Source organism: Chionomys nivalis, chromosome 18 (genome assembly GCF_950005125.1).
Source record: "Chionomys nivalis chromosome 18, mChiNiv1.1, whole genome shotgun sequence".
NCBI lineage: Eukaryota > Metazoa > Chordata > Mammalia > Rodentia > Cricetidae > Chionomys > Chionomys nivalis.
Genome location: NC_080103.1, coordinates 36931462 through 36954345, shown reverse-complemented (window position 1 = coordinate 36954345; position 22884 = coordinate 36931462). Strand labels below are relative to the sequence as shown.

General features: G+C 39.5%; 1 protein-coding gene across 1 annotated transcript in view; it reads right to left on the bottom strand.

Moving 5' to 3' along the window:
• Positions 1–7357: 7357 nt before the first annotated feature.
• Positions 7358–22884, bottom strand: part of Arsj (arylsulfatase family member J) — a 47404-nt gene continuing 31877 nt past the window's right edge. Inside the window, exon 2 of the mRNA XM_057793619.1 lies at positions 7358–8923. Within this exon, the coding sequence (XP_057649602.1) occupies positions 7519–8923 (1405 nt within the window). The 3' untranslated portion in view covers positions 7358–7518. The remainder of the gene's footprint in view (positions 8924–22884) is intronic.

Genomic DNA, 22884 nt, shown 5'->3' with positions numbered 1-22884 from the left:
GCACGCCAATGTGGCTTTGGTAGTAACAGTACACAAAGCAGGTGACGCTAAGTGACAGTTACCCAGAAGAGAAGGAGAAGGGCAGGTTAGAGAAAGTAGGTAGAGAATCGGACTCTAGAATTTGGAACCAAATTTTGTGAGTGGCAGAAGCCAATATCAATTTAGGAGAGTCAGATCAGCAGCTTGACAGAGTTCCCCAGAAGGGAGCTCATTTATGCCATTTCCAAGTGTCGGCACTGAATGAAAGTTAAAAAAGAAATAAAAAGGAAAAGAAAAGAAAGGACTATGATTGCTCTAAGGTATGGTGGAGGAAAAGGTTACTGTAGATGTTTGGGAAAGCATAGCCAGAGGCAGAGACAGGGCATCTGGGGGAGCCCGGAATGAGCATAACCAGAACAGCTGTGCCATGTGAGGAGAAGGGGGGAAGGAAGAGGGGAGCGAGGGGAACCAGGTGCAATGTTCTGGAGGCCCACTTTGCTGACAAGATGGCCTCTTATTTAAAATATGGTTCCCTTTCCTCTTCTCGCTTTCTTTCCGTTCCCTATTTCCCTCCATTCTTCTCTCCTGCCTCTTTCCTTCTCTTCACTCACCATCCCCCTTTTTTTCATATTGAAACAGTCTTGCCATATATCACCCAAGTTGCCTTGAATCCCTAGCAACCATCTTGCCGTAGTCTCCTTAGTGCTGGATTCTAAGTTCGTGCCATCAGGGCTGGCTTTTGGAACATGGTAGTCTGGAAGAAACAGAGGAGGGACCCACTCTTCACTACCAGGATGTGAGGGAAGCTAACAGGACCAGCTGCAGACATTTGAAGTGGGCAGAGAAAGTGCTGACTTGGGCTGAGGGCTGTGGGTCAGGCAGACTGAAAGCTGACTTTGTTTCCAGGGAAAGGAAGAAAATCTGGAACTTTCTAAACATGGACTTTCTGAAGAGAAAGAATCTTAGAACTCTCCCAGGTCCTGGAGAGTAAAGAATGAGAATTCCTAAAAGTGAGATTTGAGGAGGCTTCAAATAGTAGAACTTGCTTTGCTTGCTGTTCTTTTTTAAACAGAAAGATAAAATGGATTTGCTCCTAACACTAAGAATGACTTTAGGGACTCCAACTCCTAAACTGCTCTGGATCAGAAAACAAACAAACAAACAAACAAACAAACAAACAAACAAACAAACCCACAAAACCTGGATCTTACTTGTGGGTAGACAGTTTTTTCCCCCATCTTTCCTTTCTTCCCTCATTTCATGCCTTTTACGGTTTACAGGTGGGGCACAGGTCTGACCACCAGGTGTTCTGGTAACTCTAGAATCCATCTCTTTATGCTGAAAGACCTCAGGGAGGAGGCACCAAATACTGACCACTGTTCACCTGGGTTCTATGAGCCTTATTTCATGCCAGGAATGGATGCGGGGACCTAGGGGTTGTCAAGGTTCCATGAAATCCAAATATGTATCATAGTTGTACATTAGGTAATAGAAATTGCTTTGGCTAAGGAGCACTGGCCTGCAGGGTAACAAAAGGATTGACCTTGGCACCTCTACCTACTTCTGCATCGGTGCTTCCCCTGCAGGCAGCCATGAGAATCGCACAGACAGTAGCCATCCGAAGGCCAGGAAATCCCAATTGTTCTTATTCCCTTTCAAAGCTGTGGGCATAATGATAAGAATAAATGAGCCATCTTATCAGCAGTGTGTTGCAACGTCCTATTCCAGACCCCTAAAAGACATCTGATGGTCTGTATCCTTTGTCCTAAGCGTGCAGTCACCTAGGATTTTAGGAAGAACAAGGTCTAGCCAAAAAGAACCTCAGTGGATGAGGGCAATTACAAATGAGGGTGAGGGTGTACCCTGGAGTGAGTGTAATCATCTCATGTGAACTGTCTTGCTTCCTCAAGCAAGGGACTTCTTGGAACTGCCTTGCAGAACCCAAATTGAGACAATAATTAAGGAGACTCTACTCATAACCAGGACTGCTTCATTGTGCATACCTTCTGTATCCCACCCCAATTCTCCCTCCATTTAAACCTGAAGCTCATGTCAGTTTCCCAAAGATGAACTTGGGATCATTCCATCCCCTTTTTGGCTCCCGTTTTCTAATGTGCCACAGTAATTCAGTATCATTTCTCTACTTTCCCCCATCATTCATCTCTTTAATGGGAACATTGAGACTGGTGTCCAAGAACAACTGTTGAGTCTATGATAACAATCATTTGGGAGATGTAGAAAGGCACAGCTGGAGGCCAGTGTAAATGTCAGGAACTGGAAAATACAAAACCAAGTGTAGGTAAGGGTGGTTCATCTTCATCCTGCTCATCACTTAGTCCGCACTGCCTGGAGCCAGCTGAGAGACAGCGGGAAACCTCGGCAGCTGCAAAGTTAACATCTGGAATTGTGTGGTAGCTGTAGCTGTCAGCAAAAACTGAAGAAAAGAAAAATAATTTATAACATTATTCTGCTCTTATTAAATTTAAATGCCCTGCAATAAATAGTGAATGTGCTTACCTTTCTCTCTGTATAGATATTGGACAGGACTGTTCCTACCAGGAAATGCTAAAAACAGACAACCAGTGCCCATATTGGAAAGAGGGATTTTCCATGGCCGATGTTAAGCTAGTTCTTCTGCTAGGTACTCTCTGGATATTTGGTGTCAGAAACATGAGAAGACATAAAAAGTAGTTTCAAGTATCACCTTATGATAGTTTTAAGTGAAAGGAATTTAGAGCACAGGATATAGGAAAAAAATTCACTATGATAGCCCACAGGATGTAGGAAGGAGCTTCACTGTGATAGACCACAAGATGTAGGAGGCTTTAGTGTGAGATCTACTTGTTTGCTAAAATATTGATCTGCCAAAGAGGAAGGCAACTATCTGTCGTTCCTTCTTAGAGTTTGCATTAGTTAAACTCCCATCACAAGAGGTAAGACTGAAGTATGTTTTAAAATTACTTTCAAAATTATATATGTATGTGTACATATTATATATGTGTATAAGTATATATATAATTGTAAAGAGAAATTACATATACATCATTTAATACTCATCCCTCTAATTTCTGTATTTCCTAACTTCCTCTCTAATTCATGGTCTCTTTATTTAAATATACATAATATATATTATATATACATATATACTTAATTATACATACATGCTAACAAAATGTAAATACAGCCTGCTGAATCTTAAAACAAGTTTTAGCCACACACCCTGTCATACACACCATTGTCACACAACATTTTCTTCTATTTTGAACCTGTTTATTCTGGTCTTCCGAAGAGAATTCCTTGCAATCCTTTGCTCTGTGGGCATAGTAGACACTGTTCTTCAAAGTGTCTTCAAGCCCAACGATTCTCCTACACAACATTTACCATTGTGCCCCCAAACTGTCTGCATTCTGCTTTCACCCTCCCCTCTGGAAAGTGGGGTACAGGATTCTGTCTCTGTTGCTCTGGCACAAACTCATCTTATGAATACTTTTGTGCACATAACTTAGCGTGTTTCTCCTGTTAAATAGACAGCAGTTCATTTCTGGATACCTTCCCAAGGCACAGGCAAACCTCCTCTTGTGCCTTCACTCTCGGGCATTAGACTTCAATGGTTGTTTAGAATTTAGGAGTCAGTTCATGGCTCTCCCCAGGTAGTTCTCAAAGCAAAAAGGAACTTTAATTCTGAAAGCTTTGGTCCTAGAAAGTCATATGACATGCTGGCATTAATGACTCTGTTTGGATTTTTACCAGGAAGACAAATTTTACTTCTGATTTGTGAGATGCATGTTTTCCACTTAATTACCAGTTGGAAAAAAAAGAAGGTAGTGAATGAATAGGCAGGACATTTCTGATGAGCCTCTGCTATTTTCTTATTATATTTTAACAGAGAATTTATTGTTCCCTGAAATTATATTTGCCAGTTGACAATGACTGTGACAAAATGGTGGCAAATTTGAGAGCAAGGAAACTTCTAATCAGAGGAGAGCTGTCAGGATTTAGGTAAGTCTGATCTAATCTGCTGAACTTTCTGTGCTTTGATTAACATCATATCCAGTCAATGTATCAACTTCACTCAGATGACCAGTGAGCTGGGTGAGAGGGGCATATCTTTTCCAGAAACAAGATTCATAGTCTGTAAGTCTGGATAGCTTCATAACAAAATACCAATATTTGAACCACAAATCATTCAGCATCCATATTTCTACAGAGACACAAATGTTTATCTGATAATTACAGTTTTTCCTTTTCCCAAAGTGGTACAAAGAAGTCATTCACAATGCTTCTTTCCTGGAGATCACTTTTAAGGCAGTGCATTCTGTAACCCTCAGCACTGTGCTAGAAAGGCAATGGTCTGTGTTATGAGGAAATAAAGATGATACAGATAAAGTTTGCTTTCTATTTTATTTGATTTTTTTTTTGCTGAACGTTTAACTGTAACTCCATGTTCCAGTAATAAGTTTTTATAGTTCTAGAAACTTCTGAACTTTCTGTCAATTCTTTTATTATGAGGAATGGTATTAAAGATAATTAATTCTAACGTGGGTATGGTGGCACACGTCTGTAATTCCAGCACTTGGAAGTAGAGGCAGGGTGATCAGAAGCTCAAGACCATCGTGGTGGTGTAAAGGAGAATGGCCCCCATAATTTCATGTATTTGGATGCTTGGTTCTTAATTGATGGACTGTTTAGGAAGGATTAAGAGGTGTGGCCTTCTTGGAAAAGGAGTGTCACTGGGATTGGCTTTGAGGCTTAGATACCTGACTCTAGGCCCAGTTTCTCTCTTTCTGCCTTCAATTTGCAGATATGATATAATCAGCTACTTCTCCAGCACCCTGCCTGCCTACCTGCTGCTGTGTTCCCCACTATCATGGTCATGGACACACCTTCGGAAACTGTAAACAAGCCTCCAGTTAAAAGTTTTCTTTTATTAGTTGCTTTAGTCACGGTGTCTCTTCACAGAAATAGAGCTGTAACTGAGACAGTCCTTCACATGGACATAGGGCATTTGTAGTCAGCCTGGGCTACAGGAGACCTGGTTTAAAAACAAAACGAAAATCTGGGCTTGGTGATGGCATACTCTTTCAATCCCAGCATTTGGGATACAGCAGCATGAGGATCTCTGTGAGTTCTAGGCCAACCTGGTCTATATAGTAAGTTCTAGGACAGCCAGGATTACACAAAGAGATACTGTCTCAAGAAAAAAAAGATGATTAGTTCTGTTTTTAACGGGAGCAGGAGGGAGAAAAGGGCTCTGTGGGTAGGTAATGGGGGCTGATTAGAATACACTGTTTACATGCAGTAAACTGCCAAGTAATAAATAAAAATATTCTCATAATGGCAATAGATCACTTTAGCCATTTTCTGGCAGAAAATCTTTCGGTTGTATACAGTATTAAGAATTTGCAGTTATTTATAGTTATTTATAATCCTAGCACAATAGGTAGCACTTAACTGCTCCACTGTGGGTTAATACAATCTTAATTTATCACCTTGGTCCCTTTTCTTCCCTTTCCTTACTAGAGCCATAGAGAAGACCACATGGTAAAATTTGTTATTTTGTTTTGGAGACAAGGCTTCTCAGTATGACAGCCTTGAATGTCCTGGAACTCACTTTAGAGACCAGTGCTGGGGTTAAAGGTGTGAGCCACCATGCCTGGATCAACCAAGCATCACTCACACCCGTTTTTCTTCTAAACCTTACTTTAGTTATAACTTTACCAAAGCCTATGTCATCTCTTAAAACAGTCACAGCACTGTTTTGCATCCCACAAAGAAATGGACTGACAATGTTGTCATGAGAAAAAGCTACAGGAAATGCCATGGAGCAAAACGGAACCATACCCTTTAGAAACCAAATGGTTCAGTCAAGCACTTTAAACAAACAAACAAACAAACAAACAACAAAACAACAACAACAAAAAACCTCTATGCCCATTTTGGTCTGTAGTTTGAGAACTAGCTAGCAGACACCTTCACAAGTTCTCAGAATCATGAAGGACAGCCTTTGCTGACTCATATTTGCATGGTAAACGGTTCAGGCCCCACTCACCTTCTCTACCACCAGCTGTTTTATCATGGTTGTTAGCCACGGTTCCTGCTGTCGTGGCACTTCAGGTGTGGCTTCTCAGCTTCTGCATTCAGAGGAGACATGTCAAAGAAAGCTCCGAGGCTGCCAGGGACAGTTGTTGTCCCATGGCCCCGTGATTGGCTTCATTTCACGTAATCTTTCTTCAATTCTGTCTTCAGATTATCTGCATCTTCAATTTCTATTTTTTATCTTATACTTTATGTAAGAGGAGGGTTTATACATTCACATATGCATATATAATATATATATAAATAATATATTATTTCTCAAAACGAAACATTGTTCTCAATGCAGTAGCCATGTGAGAAAATAATTCTCTTCATTTGCAAAATCTTTATTTATTACCATGCTAGCACACCGTCCCTTCAAATGCCTATTTGCACAGACTTTTGCCTGTTGCCAGGCATTTGTTTTATACCTGTAATTACAAATTCAAGGCCAGCCTGGGCAGTTAAAAACACTAAGAAGATTTCTATTTGTCAAAATGAATAATACGATTGTATCTAGAAGTGTAATAATGAAATTGGAAAAGCCACACTAATGCCATAAAATAAATCACTTTAATAATTAATATACATAAATAGTTCATGGTGGAAACAAAAAGTAAAATCAACTCTGTACAATCACAAATTTACAAAAATTTAAAAATATATTTATCGTCTTACATTCAAATAATGGTGAAAAACTGAAGGCTGTAATTTTTTCTGAATGAGTTTCCTTTTATATTTAATGAACATACATAATATAACAGTGATTTAGGGCATGACAGTGCTTAGTAACTTTAAAGAATTGGAATACAATTCTTACTTAGAAACTAATTAATTAAAATAATTAAAATCATCTGCATAACTTCTTTTAAAAAATAAATTAGGTACTTTCACCTGAAATTATTGTCCTATTAAAGTGTTTGGGATGTAGTTACATTCATTTCTGGCAATGCTCAGACATTATCTGCTTTTGCTTTAAGTAGGATGTGGTGAGGAGCAAGCTGTTCACTAAGAGAAGCGGCAAAGACAGCACAAAGTAGAATTTGTTTATAAAAAAGCCCAAGTTGCATATGATACAGATAAAAATTTTCTCTTAGAAATACTGTTTTTAGGCCTTTGAGGTAACACAGTCTTCGACTGTATCAAATGTCTGATTTCCATCCTCTACAGGTCACCGTCCCTATTGCAATTCAAAGCGTTCTGTTTTGTCAACTGACTAATCATTGACAGGACAGAGAGAAATAAATAACTGCACTCCGCTCTCTGTGTGGCCCACAGAAGCAATGCCCTTGGCACGCAGGAGGATAGTTTGGCCCACACTGGCAGCCAGGTGCCAGAAGCCGCTGGCAGAGAGCAAAATGAAAATACGCCCAATGGGACTGGCAGTGGTATTTCTGAGGCAAATTCTTTGAATTACCTGGAAACCAGGCGATTTAAGCTTAACCAAGTCAGAAAGTCTTGCATTCAGCCGGCAGTAACACGTGGGTGGTATTTTGTTGAAGAGTGTGCCGCTGGTTGTTTTCTCGTCCTCGCTTTACTTTTCTTTTGCTTGTTTTCTTTTGCCTTGGTTTTGTTTATTTTCTTTTTCTTGTTTTCCTCTTTATACCACGGGCCCCAGACTCCTCCGTTGAGTCGAGGGTTGCTTCTGGGATCCTTCGGGGGATACCTGACTGGCACGGCCGTCTTGTTGAACTGTGACAGCCTCCGCAGCAGCTTCTTCACGATGCCAGGATACCGGCTGGAGAGGTCCACCCTCTCGTATGGATCGGCGGTGATGTTGAAAAGCCAGATGCTTTTGCCAGTTGACAAGGTAATCCTCTCGTTGTGCCATCGGTTTGGGCCCAGATTGCTGAAAGCCTGAGGGGGCACCCAGTCACTGTAACCAGGATTTCCTGTGAGCAGCTTCCAGTGATGCACCCGGATGGCTGACTGGATTGCCGTGTTCCAGATTCCATAGCCTGCTGCCCAGGAGCCATTTTTCGCCTTGGTGTAAATAGGGTCAATGTTGTGCAAAATATCCACTCGGGGTGAACGAAGACCTTCACTTATCGTCTCCCAGATATCGTATCCATCCAGCTGAATGTCTTCATCAATCTGCCCTTCCGCCAGTGAAATCAGGGTTGGGTACCAATCTGTAATGTGCACAAGTTCCTTACACACCGTTCCCTTGTTTTTCAGAAGCGGACTGTGCACAAAGCCAACTGCCCGGATGCCTCCTTCCCAATATGTTCCTTTGCTACCTCTGAGAGGCCAGTTACTTCCTCCTGCTGTGGGCTGTCCACCGTTATCTGAGGAGTATATGATAATGCTATTGTTATAGAAGCCATACTGCTTTAGAGCCAGGGTCACATTGTGGATCGCTTCATCCAAGCAGGAGAGCATGGCTGCGTACCTCCTCCTGTTTATGTTGATGATGGATCGGTAGTGTTCGAAATACCTGCCAGGGGCTTGCAGGGGTGAGTGCACAGCTTGGTAAGCAACGTATAAAAATATAGGTTTGGCGGGGTCATGGGAAGCTAGGATTTGCTGCACTCTCTGAGTATACATCTGTGTTGAATATATGCCATTGTCATAGTCCCAAGCAGCGTTATCATTTTCGTATAAGTCATAGCCACACATCCCTGGGCTGTCACATTTGTAGTGTGTATAATAATCTCCACTTCCCAAAAGGGAGCCAAAGAAGGTATCAAATCCTCTCTTAGTAGGCATGCATTCTTTCCTGTAAAACCCCAAGTGCCATTTCCCAACCATGTGAGTTGAATAGCCGACCTCCTTCAGCTTTTGAGGTAGGGTTGCGTTGTCTAGAGGTAGACAGTTGGGTTGGGTAGGTCTGATGATAGAATGCTGGAGTCCTGTGTGGATCTGATACCTTTAAGGGAAGAGTAAACATCTTGTCAAGGCAGGGTAAAAGGGACATTCTCCATACAGATGATTCTAAAATTATAAAGTTTCTCTGAAGATCAACTCGACCTCAAAATAGATAGGATCAGCTCTCCTCTCGTTTCAAAGCTTTAATTTGGCTTCATGCTTAACAGGTGAAGTACATTTTCAGCACTTTGGCAACTAAGATTTTTACTGCTTATCTCAAAGTCTTTTTAAAGTCCTTACAACGGAATGAACGACAATGAAATTTAGTCTTTTAATTACATGATGGAGTGCTAGCGAGATAGAGAAGGATGCACAGAATTAGAGTCTGATGTGTCACAGTAGCTTCTGAGAGCATATGTTTCAAACTAACTCTTATGTTCTAGAACACAGGCAGAATTATTATGACAAAGTCTCTCAGTAACTTGTCAAACATCATTTCACACTTCACCCCTGACCCATTGGATCTCTGACAAAGGAAGTGGGTTTGGCTGCTTATACCAAACCTTGGTGTTTGTAGCTACTGTTGGCAATAGTTCTTCCAGTGCCACAGGAAGTAAATGTGCTTCTGTTGGCCTGTGTCTCCCCTGCCACCATTAATAAATCACTTGGAATGGAATCTAAAAAAGCAAGGTAACCTTTCTATATTAAAATGACAAGGAAGCTAGTTTCCAGAATTTTTCCCTACATGTTTTCCCAAGAGATTTTCCCCTGAGAATTGGTTGCTATCATATTAAACATGTGAGCTTCATGTGAATCCCTTTACACCTGTTAATTTGTGATACTTTAAAAAGGAATTGACAGAAGTTATCGCATATTCCCTAATAATTTTTAAAGTAGAACAGAAACGCAAAGGCTATAAAAACAGGGGAAATGAGAAGGTGATCTTGGAATCAAATGAATTGTAAAGAGGAAAACTAAGACAGAAAACCCAAACTTGGGCTAAGAGATGGTTCAGTGGGTAAAATGCAAACCTGAGTTTCAAGACTCAGAAGCCACATAGGAAAAGCTGGGCATGGTGGCTTTTGTCTGTAACCCCAGCACAGGTGGGGCCAGGCAGATCCCTGGAGCTAGGTGGCCAGACGTCTATCTGATTCACTGAGCTCCACAGATATGCACACGCATAGACCTCACAGAACACACACACCAAAAAAGCCTCCCAGACACCTTTTGTCCATAGTAATGTATTCTGCAAGGATGACATGTCTTATACACTTTGGGTGACTAGTCTGATTTGTGTTTAAATGCCTAGCAGGTAATGTTATGCAAGTGTGAACTCTTGAGTATTGATGGCACATGCATGCTGACGAGTTAGTCAGCATCATGGTGACCACTTCTCACTCTTCAAACCTGCTTTTGCATCTGCCCTTTACTCCACTCGTCTCATCGTTAGTAGTTAGCATGTCCCAGCAATCACAGTCACGGGAGCTTAAGATGGATATACTCGTAAAGACCCTTCACAAGTGTTGTTACACATCCAGTTCAGAAGGTGTTCTTCATAATTTTGGTCAGTTTAGGATCCATAACAATCACTTGTCATGAAGTGACCACCAATGTAAACTTGGAAAAAAACTGAAGGGGGAGAAGTCTTTATTTGTAAAAATTTTAGCAACACTTCACGAGGATATATTGTTAAATAAATAGTTATCGTACAAAGATCTCATCCTTAATCTGAATGGTTATTTAATTGTTCAAAAGGCTAAAAATTTTAAGTTTTGTAATTAAATTGATCATTTCTCACCTAGTGGTAAAGTAAAAAGATGATTATCAAACTATAAAAATGTTCTGGGTTGGGGAGATGAGGGAAGGGAGAATAGAGGAGGGGAGAGGAGAGGAGAAGAGAGAAAACTGCTTTCAGGGGACGGGGTAATGTTGGCAGATCAATGAGAGTTCTAGGGTCACTAGTGAACCAAGAGGTTTCAGCCTCTCTGGAAAGTAGAACAGTTTTCACGCTGGGATATGTAGAGTCAGTAACATAAAGACTTGTCATCAACTCATAACAAATGAGAGATTCCTCAAGTTGGCTTCTCTATTGGTAGTTCTAAGACTCAGACTCCTGCTGAGTTGGGAACAGAATGTGGGTCACTGTCAGGTGCTGACATCTGACATAGCTGAGTTTGGATTTCCAGTTACCTGTGAGAGTGGGGGCAGACATTAACTCTGATCTTTGGGTTTTCTCATCAGAAACACTGAGTGATGAGATGTATTGGGGCGTGGTAGGTCCTGGAGAGGAGCATGGAGTCTAGGTTAAGGAGAGCAGTTCAGTAAATGGCAGCTGTCACTGTGCCTACCCTAAAGTGTAGAGTGCTGTGTTATGACACATTTGTAGAAAGTTTTACAGATTTTCTCTCAAATGTCCAGTTGCCCTGCATCCTCCGTACTGCAGTGAGGGCAACTCACACTCTGTGTCTTCATTTCATGACCAGGAAGGCAGAGGGGCAGAGAGCTTTGGTGTTTTCTGTTTTGCTTTGTATTTTTTTTTTATTGATTTTATTGCACAATATATTTTTTCTCTGCTCCCCGCCCTTCCTTCCCTCTTCCCTTCTACCCTCTCCCGTGATTCCCACACTCCCAATTTACTCAGGAGGTCTTTTCCTTTTCTCCTTCCTATTTAGACACATGTATGTCTCTCTTAATGTTCTCTTTGTTGTCTAGGTTCTCTGGGGTTGTGGACTGTAGGATGCTTTTTCTTTGTTTTATGTCTAAAGCCACTTATGAATGAGCACATATTATATTTTCTTTCTGGGTCTGGGTTATCACACTCAATATGTTTTTTTTCTAGATCCATCCATTTGCCTGAAAATCTCAAGATGCCATTATTTTTTACCTCTCAAAAGAGAAAGTAAAACCACACAGTGGCAAGAATGAGTTATATGTGTTGAGTCATTGACCAAGGTGGTCCCATGGACTCCCTTAACATCACAGGCTATGGTCAAGGCTATTGGTTGCTCACTAACTACAACCTGACGCTAAGGCTCTGTTGCTGACTACAACACTTATTCATATTATCAACCACAGGGAGGTCAAGCTGATTCCTAACGAATGCTTTACACCTGCTGATAAGTGTTCATGGTTCTGAAGACTTTGTATGCTACTGGAAGAAAAAGTTCATCATCACTGTCTCCCAGCTACAAACCCTGTGATCTACAACAGTGACCTTCCTGCAAGATATACTAGTACAATATGCAATCAGAGTAACCAACAGAAAGTTCCATTGACTGTGTCTAAGATCTAGTCAATGTGGTGGAATACATGCCTGACATTGCTAAAGTGGCCAAGTACCTGAAACTAGATAGATCATGAACCCTGGGGGGAACCTAATACTATTATTTTGCTAAAAATCATAGCAATAAAATGACTCCCAACGGTATTGCTATACCCATTGATCAATGCCTTGTTTAGCCACTATCAAGAGAAGCTTCTTCTTGCAGTAGATGGTGCATGGGTGTGTCTGTCTGTCTGTCTGTCTGATTGTGTTAAAATTCCATTGAGTTTTTTGTGTTAACTGTGATTAATATGTAAGTGTGTATTCTTTATAGATCATAACTTGAAAGTTTTCATCACCTATGTTAAATAGAGAAAATATTCTTGAAATATAGTGGACATTTTTTTTGTCCCTCTGCCATGGAAAGAAACTTTGATAAGACATGGAGTGAACCAGGCATTGATGCCAGCTCTGCTAAAGATAAAGGTAGCCATCACTTATCTGTCAATTTAAAAGAAACACACTAAATGAGTCTTTCAGCTTGGCAGAAGAACATATGAGGAAGTTTATAATCTTTCAAAAATCTTAATTTGTATCACTAAGTATTAGATATTATGATTCAAAGAAATTATATTATATTAAAAGAGAATGCATTCTTATTTGTAAATATAAGCTCAATTATTATTTTTAGATAATTTCACATTTAATTTACATTTATTAATGGCATATAAAATGAATCCCAATAGTACTTATTAACATTTTAGATCTTATTTTTTTCTTTTTCATTGTTATGTTTTCTATTTTTATTTATTGAATTCAAGAATTCATAGCTAAAGGGATCTAATTCCTTGGATTCATTTATAGTCCCTAAACTAATTGGATTTTTTTTTTTTTGATTTTTCAAGATTTTTTTCTTTGTAGCTTTGGAGCCTGTCCTGGCACTGGCTCTCGTAGACCAGGCTGGCCTCGAACTCAAAGAGATCCTCCTGCCTCTGCTTCCCAAGTGTTGGGATTAAAGGCATGCTCCACCACTGCCCAGTCTAACTGAAATTTTTAACAGAAATATTTTTCACTTATTATACTTATTTTTATATATTTTTTACTATGCTTGAAACTATCTCATATTTATAGAAAAATTGCAAGGATAGTCAGAAATGCTTTTTTTCTTGAGCCATTTTAAAAATTACTTGACACTATTTCAGTACAAATTGATTTTAATATGAGGGAAACAGATAATAGGAGATTGTATTTCATAAATCAAGTAACAGATATTCATAATGCACAAAACAATTAATATTACATATTGAAAAATGTATTCCTTTATCACTTTCTTTCAGTGGACTCTGCTGTCTCACAAAATAATTCTATTTATAGGCTTTAATTTCATCTTTCAGTTAATTCCACCCTGGAGGGTGGTGCTGTTGGGTGGGAGTATCACAAGAGAAAGACTAATTTTTCATCTGGTGAATGAAAGGGTAAATTATTCACTTAACACTCATTTTCCTACTGTCTCACAGACACAGTGCTTACTTTGGGGGCCACAGAAATAATTAAAATGGTCTCTGCTCTCAAGATGTTCAGTTTAGTGGATGAGAACAGAAGCAATTAGAGGAGCACCTGACTAGCAGCAAGCACCCCCAGCTAAGAGTCAAAGGATTCCTTAAGTGTTTCCAGGCGGGATTGGAGACCACTCCTTAGGGACTGTGTTTAGAAATTCAGTACAGATGGAGTATCTGGAGATGCTGATCAGAGGCAAGTATCACAAGCAGTGGGAAGAGTGCAATAAAGCACATTGTCAGGGGAACCCACATCTGAGACAGGCCATTCAAATGAAGCATCATCCAGGTGGGGGCTCAAAGAAAAATGAAGAATGTTTCAGTAACTGGGGCAGAATGCAGGTATTAAAGTGTGGCCCTCTGTTGATGAATCACTTGGAATGTAAATGATTCACACATGTCTTGATGGGACCACTGCTCAACAGAGGAAGGAGACTGTCAAACGACACAGACTGCATTGCAGTGCAGAGCAAACCAATTTCATGTAGGTCATGGGCAGGCACAGCAGGGCTGCTCCAAACAGAATGCACAGTAAAACCTTTAAATTAGAAAACTCACTCGGGTGGTAGTGAGGACAGAGTCTAATGAAACAAGGCATAATTGTGAATATTCCCTCTAGTCTAAGAGATAAACAATGACAGCAGAAACAGAATGGTTAAGCGAAAGTGAGATACAATGTTTGGGTTTATAGTAGACTCTGGATAGGATTATAAACTCTAGGTGTGAGCAAGGAAGACAGAATGGTTAAAGCCAGCACACACTGGGTGTGAGGAGGTTTCTTGCAACCCAGGAAGATGCATAGATGCAAATGGAGGGCGGTGAGTCCTATTCGTGTTGCTAGAAGTACTCAGAAGAGAATATTTGCTCAGACGTAACACTGAAGCAGGAGAGATTCGCCACTCATTAGCTCGCAGGCAGAGTTTCATCAGATCATACAGAGACAGAATGGAGGCTAAGAATCTAATTTGGAGCCCAGATAATACCCCATTTAGGAGAAAAGCAAGAAGTACTAGCTAAAGACGGAGATGAAGCACCAGCTCGGAACTAGAGCAGTGGAGAAGTCAGGAATGGTGAGCATTGAAAATCATCACCAAGATGCAATGCAGACATATTTTAATAGCAATCAGAAGAAACACGTAAGGGGGAAGAAACTCAGTGTTTTGTGAATGGAGACTCAGATTGGAAGTGGAAATGGGCAGATGGTGGACACGGACATTAGGGGTAGGGCTGTAAGGCATGATGGGAAAAAGTTTTGACTATGTATCACCGAGTGAATTAACAATGGATGAAGCAGAGTGACTATTGTATCATAAAATATTTTTATGACAAAATTGTTTAAGCTCCATGAGGGTAGGGTATTTGTTCACTACTGTATCTATATCATGTAAAACTTTATGAGGTCCATACATAATGCACATATTTTAAAAAATTGCTAAATGAATGAATAACACAGCATATGCAGAAGGAGAGAGAAACAAATAAGACTACGTGAAACTACCAAAGATGATTGTTCCTATGGAGATAATAATCATAGGAAAAGTTACTTTTATTTTTAGCTTTATAAACTGATATGTAAAATTTACATTATTGCATGAAAATTAGCCTTTTCTACTCAGATTATGTAACTCTTGTTAATGGAACAAATTAATTTAAAATAAAAAATAAATATAAATGTCAAAGAATTCAAAATCATTCATATCATCAGTGATGTCATTGCTAGAAGGAACCTCGACTCTAAAAAAGAAGTTTAGACCAAAGAAGCAGGCTGTGAGTTGAACAGACTCTACTGCAAATGAATTCAGTCAGCCTGGCAAGTAACATTAAAATTCCTACCTGTAGATGATCTTTCTTGGTCACCAAAGCCTGCTGTTTGTCCTTGCAACTGCCTTCTGGTCTCCAATCCGTTAACATTTGTGATATTTATTGTTCTACACTAAATGCAGCTCTGCTTGGGGAAAGGGGCTACATACAAATCACACATTAGCTGGCTCCTTTGTGCAAACAGCTTCCATCAGAAGGAAGATTCATCTCTATCACATTCTCTTTTATTCTTTTTTGGGGGAAGGAAACTAATTCTTTTTGAGCTTACACTTTATATTTTAAGGAACATTCCATGTAACCAAGGCTGCCTTTTGTACTGTCTTCCGAGTGCTGGGATTACAGGGCTGCTTCACAATGTGACGCTCTGTATACCTATAGTTTAATAACTAAGCTAATATTGCAATATCTAAACTACCCCATATCTATCAAAGTGACTACCCCTTTATGTGATTAATGGATTCTTCATTTGGCAAATTATTTTTAGGTCAAATTTTGAGAAACAGCTCCGTGGACACATTTAAAATTCTCTAATTTCCAGCTCTGTTTCAAAGATTCAAATATTCCATGAAACAGTGTATACATACTTCAAAGTAAAATTTGTATTTTTCCTGTTATCATTATTACCACAGAATACTATTAAATTAATTTTAAAAATTTCATGTTCAGTCCATTTATTCCAAATTGAAAACATACTTAACACTAAATGTTAAACCATGTTTGGCATTATTCACTGTGCCCTATAAATAGGCAATGTTACAGAAAATATTATAAACAATATCTTTGTAGCAATAGTTAGAATCTCACAATAATTTAAAATTCTTTCAGTTAATTTGAAAGAATTACGTCTCTTGTTTATAGGAATCAATCCATAAAGGTTAACTTTTTCCTCTATAGCTATACTTGCCATATTTAAGAAACATAACATTTCTTTGTAGTTATGCCATTTTCCCTTTGTGTGTAGTGTGTTAGTGTGTGTACTTGTTCACATCTTTGCATGTGTGCACATATGTGTTGATGCATATGGAGGCCAGACGTCGAATCTGTGTATTTTCTATTGCACATCACTTTTTGTTTTGAGACAGAGTCTCTCACTGAAGGTGGAGCTCATGTATTCAGACAAGCTGCTTGGCCAAAGAGCTTCAAAGGGCCTCTTGTCTCTGCCTGCCACATCTGCTGTTCACGATGGTTAGCCATGGGCTACCATGCTTGGTTATTAAGGATTTGATTTGGGTCCTGATCATCCTAATTCTCGTCTTTATGCTTGTGATGGGGGAAGCTTTGTTAACCAATCATCTTTAAGAAGTGGAACCTAGTCAAGGCACGGCTACCTGGGGCTCAGGAAGAAAAACTGGGAAGGGACCAGGTGCTCGCTCTCTCTGGGTGATTCCAATGGGACACAGTGGAACTTGGACTTCCCATTCTTGTGGTGTGAGTTTCCCCTTATAAGAAGTAAAAATAAAATAGTTTATCTTTAAGCTGGCCTGGTTATTTCCCAAATCGAGTTAACTTATACATGTTTGAGCAGCAAGTGCCTTTTCACAACACAGAGGACTAATCACTAGACGATGATCACAGCGAGCTACCAGGAATCCTGCAAGTGCCTTTCAAATGAGCCTTTTTCCCAAGCCTGGCAGTTAGGTGATTTTGAAAAATAAGTTTAGTTATGAAGAGTTTCAAATTTATGTTCACTAAGTGTTTCTGTAGCTATTAACCCAACAAAAAGTTCCATTCCAGGACAGAATATTTCCTTTTAGCTGTGGTTAGAAAGTGCTTGTCAAGACTGAGCGTCTTTGCACGTAGATTAGACTGACAATGTGAATGTATCTTATTTCAAACTCATGTGGAACACATTTGTGTCACAGCTCCAAGGCATATGAAAAGACTTAAAACTCAAGATGACTTTTTCCAGACCAAAAAACAAACAAACAAACACCCCCCCCCCAAAAAAAAACCCCACTATTTAACTTAGTAGAAACTGAGGTTCTTAAGCATTCAAACATGCTTAGGCACTGTAATCCAGGTGACCATGCCAGTAGAGCATAAAACATCCTGAGGATTTAGGACAAACAACTCTATGGGAAATGTTGTGATATTTTAATCTTCAAAAGCAAGGGGCATTTTGATGACTTATAGGAAGTCATAGGTTTCAAACAAAGTGGAAGACAAGGACAAAATTATCTTCCTACCTACATGTGTCACACACACACACACACACACACACACACACACACACACAAGATTAAAAATGAAAAGAACAGTCATAAAGAATGCAGAAACCCAAGGGTCACTCTGAAGACTGGCTGAAGAAACGTGACTCACACTTAATGTGGTTACATTAAAGTCCACAGTCATGGCTGGTGAGGACTGTCTGTGGTGATTAACTCCTATGAGGAAGTCAGTCTGGCAAGAATTTCACATATATTATCACACTGTGTAGTAAGAATGGAGCTTTACAACATTAAATAACAATAGCTCAGGAAGTTAACAGATGCCACACTCATATGTGATCTAGGAAAGGAGCAAGTTCTACAAAGCATTGGGCAAAAAGAAAAAAAAAATGCCAGCAGTAACAATACACTGGGAGACTAACGCTGGGTTTACACATGGGAGGCATGACTGTATCGGTATTGTGTTATTCCATGTTCGAATAAAAAGAGATACTGTTCAGTTTTCTGAAACACACACACACACACACACACACACACACACACACACACACACACTTTCTTACTTTAATTGTCCATGACTGGGAAATCAAAGTATAGGAATAAGAATTAGACATCTGTCCCAGATGTGGTGATATCTTCCAGGAACTTAAGCATTTGGATGGTGGAGAAAGGAAATCAGGAGTTCAACATCAGCTTCTAGCACACAATGAGTTTAAAGCTAGCCTGGGCCCCTCATTCCCCCAAGAAAACGGTAAAGAATAAATATTAGAAGCTTCAAGCACTGGCTGATATTAGGACACAATATTTGATAGAAAGCACTGAGAGTGGAGTCTTGGCACAGAGCCTTGCAGCGACGGTGCTGAGCATCACTCCTGTTAGCAGGACACAGAGGAGTGGAGAGAACAGTGCCTAAGTCAGCCCGCCATCTTGAGGAGAGAATGCCGGTAAAATTCATTTAATTTGTGTCCTCTTTTTCCCATTCTCTGTTAAATCCCCATGAAGAGGGAGAGAGGGGACATTCACAGTTATTCACTCAGAACGACAAAATTCATTTAAATTGCCAGAGATGGAAATTTAACCAAAGGTTCAAAGCTCCAAATATCACCATGCTCACTCCACAGGCTGTTATGGAAAGCATTGCTGCCGTAGCTTAAGGAAAAGTCGGAAGCCCTTGGAACAGTCTCCCAGCCCGTGGTAGCTTTGCTTCTCAGTCAGAGAGCAGATGCCCTTGAATTCAGCTTTCTCTTCTACAGATTACCTGAACAGGGGTGGCAGCCAGCAGTTTCTAGCCCACATCTCACACAACAGTCCCTCGTTCACAGCAAACAGACACATTCAGACAGCCTGGTGAGTGACATGCACTGAGTGGTGCCTCTTGTGTTACCAAAGTGGGGTTGTACCAAGCAATTCCATGGTAAGGAATGAATGGCAAGAACGAGTCAAATAACAGGCAGCATGCCTCGGCAACACACAACAATCCAGCTCATTTTACGATCCATCAATGTCATTGCAAGGAAAGTATGGTGTTGATGACAAGCTAGAAAAGTTAAGAAACAATGAAACAGTTGCCTCTAACTCTTTTACCACATCAACAATCTTATTAACTTAAACCTCATCCCTTTGGATATTGGAGTTTGGAGTGTGAAATTGTAAACCAGTGCAAATTAAATATTGTCACTCAATTTTAGTTAGTGTTAATTTGTGAGAGTTTGTAATCAAGGAAGAAATATAATTCAGCACTTAATTTTCATACTTAAAATGTAAAGAAGAGAGTTACTATCAAATATTTTGATTATTCTTTTGTGATTAGCTATTGTTCTAGTTTAATAATGGCCTGTGTAGTACAGTATTGTCCTATCTGATCTTGTTTCTGTCTCCTTACACTTCACCTAATAGATAGGCATGTTTTATAGGTACTTGATATAAGCAATGGTGGATTTAGCTCTCATCAATCACTGTTATATTTTCACTGGGGTGATTGCAAAGTTCATGGTCTTTAGATACATACTCCTATCTTATAGAAAACAAGACATTATGGTATCAAATGTTTTAGGATACCATGGAACTATGTAATATAAAATTGAATTGGAAAGCTCTACCTAGTGATGGAGCTCCATGTGATTATATAAGACAATTTTCTTTAATCAAATTTCCTTCCAGTGTCCTCCATGGAAGAATACAATTTGCTGTACATACAAAAACTGTGGGATGAAACAAGTCAACTTGGCTAAGGCAAGGCACCCAGATATTTCATTCCCCTGTAATCTAGATAGTTTCTGAGAGTAATTTTAGGTGAGATTGACTTAAGTCAGTTGACTATGAATAAATCAGATTACCCACAGCAATATGTGTGGTTCTCATGGAATCAGTCCAGACACTTGATGGAAAAAGTGAATCTGTCTTGAAAACAGAATTTTGTCAGCAGAACACCTTGTTGATTTGAACTGCAGCATCGCCCCATCATTCCTGTCTCCAGCCTGCTGGGTGCCTGGTTATCCTATGGAAGCTGGGATTGTGGCAGCCACAACGTAATTACTTAAATCATTCCCCATCTTTCCTATTTGTTCTGTTCTTTATAGAATCTTGACTAATGCCATCCAGAGAAAGAAGCCATGTAACCCCACCAGAGACAGACGCTGGAACTTTACCCGGTAAGCCACAGCCTCATGGCGATACACAGATTAATGGAGATAGGTTAATTTAAAATGCAAGAGTCAGGAATATGCTTAAGCTATTGGCCAAACAGTATTACAAATAATACAGTTTCTATGTGGTCATTTTGGGGCTGAGCAGCCGGGAACAAACAAGCAGCCTCCTACAACAGAGCCTGAAACCAAAAGTCAAAGTTTCAGAAGCCAGCTTCCTCTCTTTCTATTTTGGCAATGTTCAATCACTTAGAGGATCTTCTAAAATTGAGGCTATCTTCCCTACAGACAGCACAAATATGTAGGCTGCTGTTTGGGATGTGTGAGAAGAATAGCATCAGAGACTCGAGAAGAAGCAAAAGCTATTCCCTTCAAAAGTTAAAGCTCAAAAGTAACCACGTAAGGGAAGAATGTGGACGTATGTCAAAGGCATTGGATGGATGCGTCTACTGTTGATGAACAGTAACAGCCACACTTCTTCCAAATGTAATGTGCAACTAAAGGTGAGGATTGATAACCTAGAAAAGGGAGCCAGAGGGACACTGTTAATGTTTTTGTTCCCCCAGTGCTCAGTAGTTCAGTTGTATTGGCTTTCAGACCCTCATTCTGTCTAGACGCTATGACAGGTATTCGGTTAGTAATCTACCAACTGGATATAATCACATCAAGGTGGCTATAAAGCAAAAAACACAAAGATTAAATATTGTATGTATTTTATAATTCTTTTAAAATTTCTCTTTCAAAGCTATTATTTCATACATTATATATTTAAATGTATTTTCATTTACAATTCATGCTGACATAACTATTCATATATACATTAGAGATATATGTTACAGATATGTGCTAGAAATTCTTTCATTCAAAGGTATTTATTCCTATGAAACTGCCTTAGCCTGCTCATAGGGCAAAGTACAACTAGGCTGAGAAAACTACACTGAATGATGGGAGAAAGAAAGCAGAGTCAGAGAGAAGCCAAGGAGCTGCCACCAGAGACAGACATGCTGAAATTTTGCCAGTAAGCCACAGCCACGTGGTGATACACAGATTAATGGAGATGTTTAGGGTATAAGAGTTAGCCAGAAATATGCTTAAGCTATTGGACAAACAGTGTTGCAAATAATATAGTTTCTTTGTTGTTATTTTGGGACTGAGAAGCCTGGAACAAACAAGTGGCCTCCTACAACAAATTGGCATGCAAACATGGGGCAGGAACAGACGACCCTGAGATAGAGTCAACAGGATGGCAGAATCAGGAATTCTTCTGTTTGCCTCCCATAATGCTGGGGTGATGTGGCAATGCCTAGGTTTTTTATGTGGCTATCTGGGGATTCATGCATATGCCATGTCACCATGTTTGTATAACAAAGCACTCTTAACCATTGAGACATATACCTATCTATCCCTAAGAATTTATTCATAATCCCTCTATTCACTCAGGAATCACAAAACAAATATCTTATTCCCTAAAACACCTGTTTTTCCAGCCTCTTTGTTGATGATGTTCTTGTGACCATAAGGCTCATCACCCCATGTCTGCATCACTCCTCCCTGCTGGGCTCAACTCTAACACCAGCTGTGTTTTAACTTGTGCAAATCACACACCACAGATGAACTGAGCATCTGTGAATCCATGATTCCCATCGACTCCCCACATTTCTCCTTCTGTTTTCATCCCTATTTTGCTAGTAAATTGCACTCTCTGGAGTGTTCACCTAGCCTGAAGCACAGTTCCCCTTGTCCTGAATTAATAAAAATAGAATACCATTTTTTAAAGACCTGTAGCTTTCTGGATGTTGGAAGCTGCTTCATTTGGTGGAGTTCAAGTAATGGCTCAGTTCACAACTTTAGAATCAGCTAGCCACCAAAGATACCCATTCACACACACAAAAAAAGTTGAAACCAACACGTTCAGCGAAATTATGTCCTGTGTTAAAGAGAGGCTGTCTGTGGCCTGAAAACAGGCTAAAGAGTGACATGGTGTCCTTTCAGGTATAGGACAGGAGGTGGAGGGCTTCAGTTGAGATCACAAGGGCCATACTTTCTATATGACTGCTAAAGGTATTTTATAAGTGGTAGAGAATTAAGGACATTACCAACTATTTTACCCATATGAATGCAACTGAATTTGTTCAATAGAGATAAAATTTACTTTTCTTCATATAAAAACTGCCTCAAATACTATGTTGTAAAGCAAGCTAAATGGTATTATGCACATTAAATTCACGTGAACATTTCTGATTATATACATAACTCCCCCATTCTCATTTGAAATAGTGGTATTTTAATTTCTTAAAACTATGGTTTTAATAAAATATTGGATATGTTTTAATTCTGTATATGAGAATAACATTTTTAGCTTTTGAAATTATGTGTTAGCCTGGAAAATAGTTGTGCACAGAAAACTAACAAACATTTCTGAGTTCAAATAGACAAATGATGTCTTTAGTTATTTTTTTAGTCTCATTCTCAAATATTTTTCTGACAACGAGACAAGATAGAATAGAAATACAACAAGCTTTCCTATTGAAATTCGTAATACCATTCCCATCATGGAATATTTGTGGAAT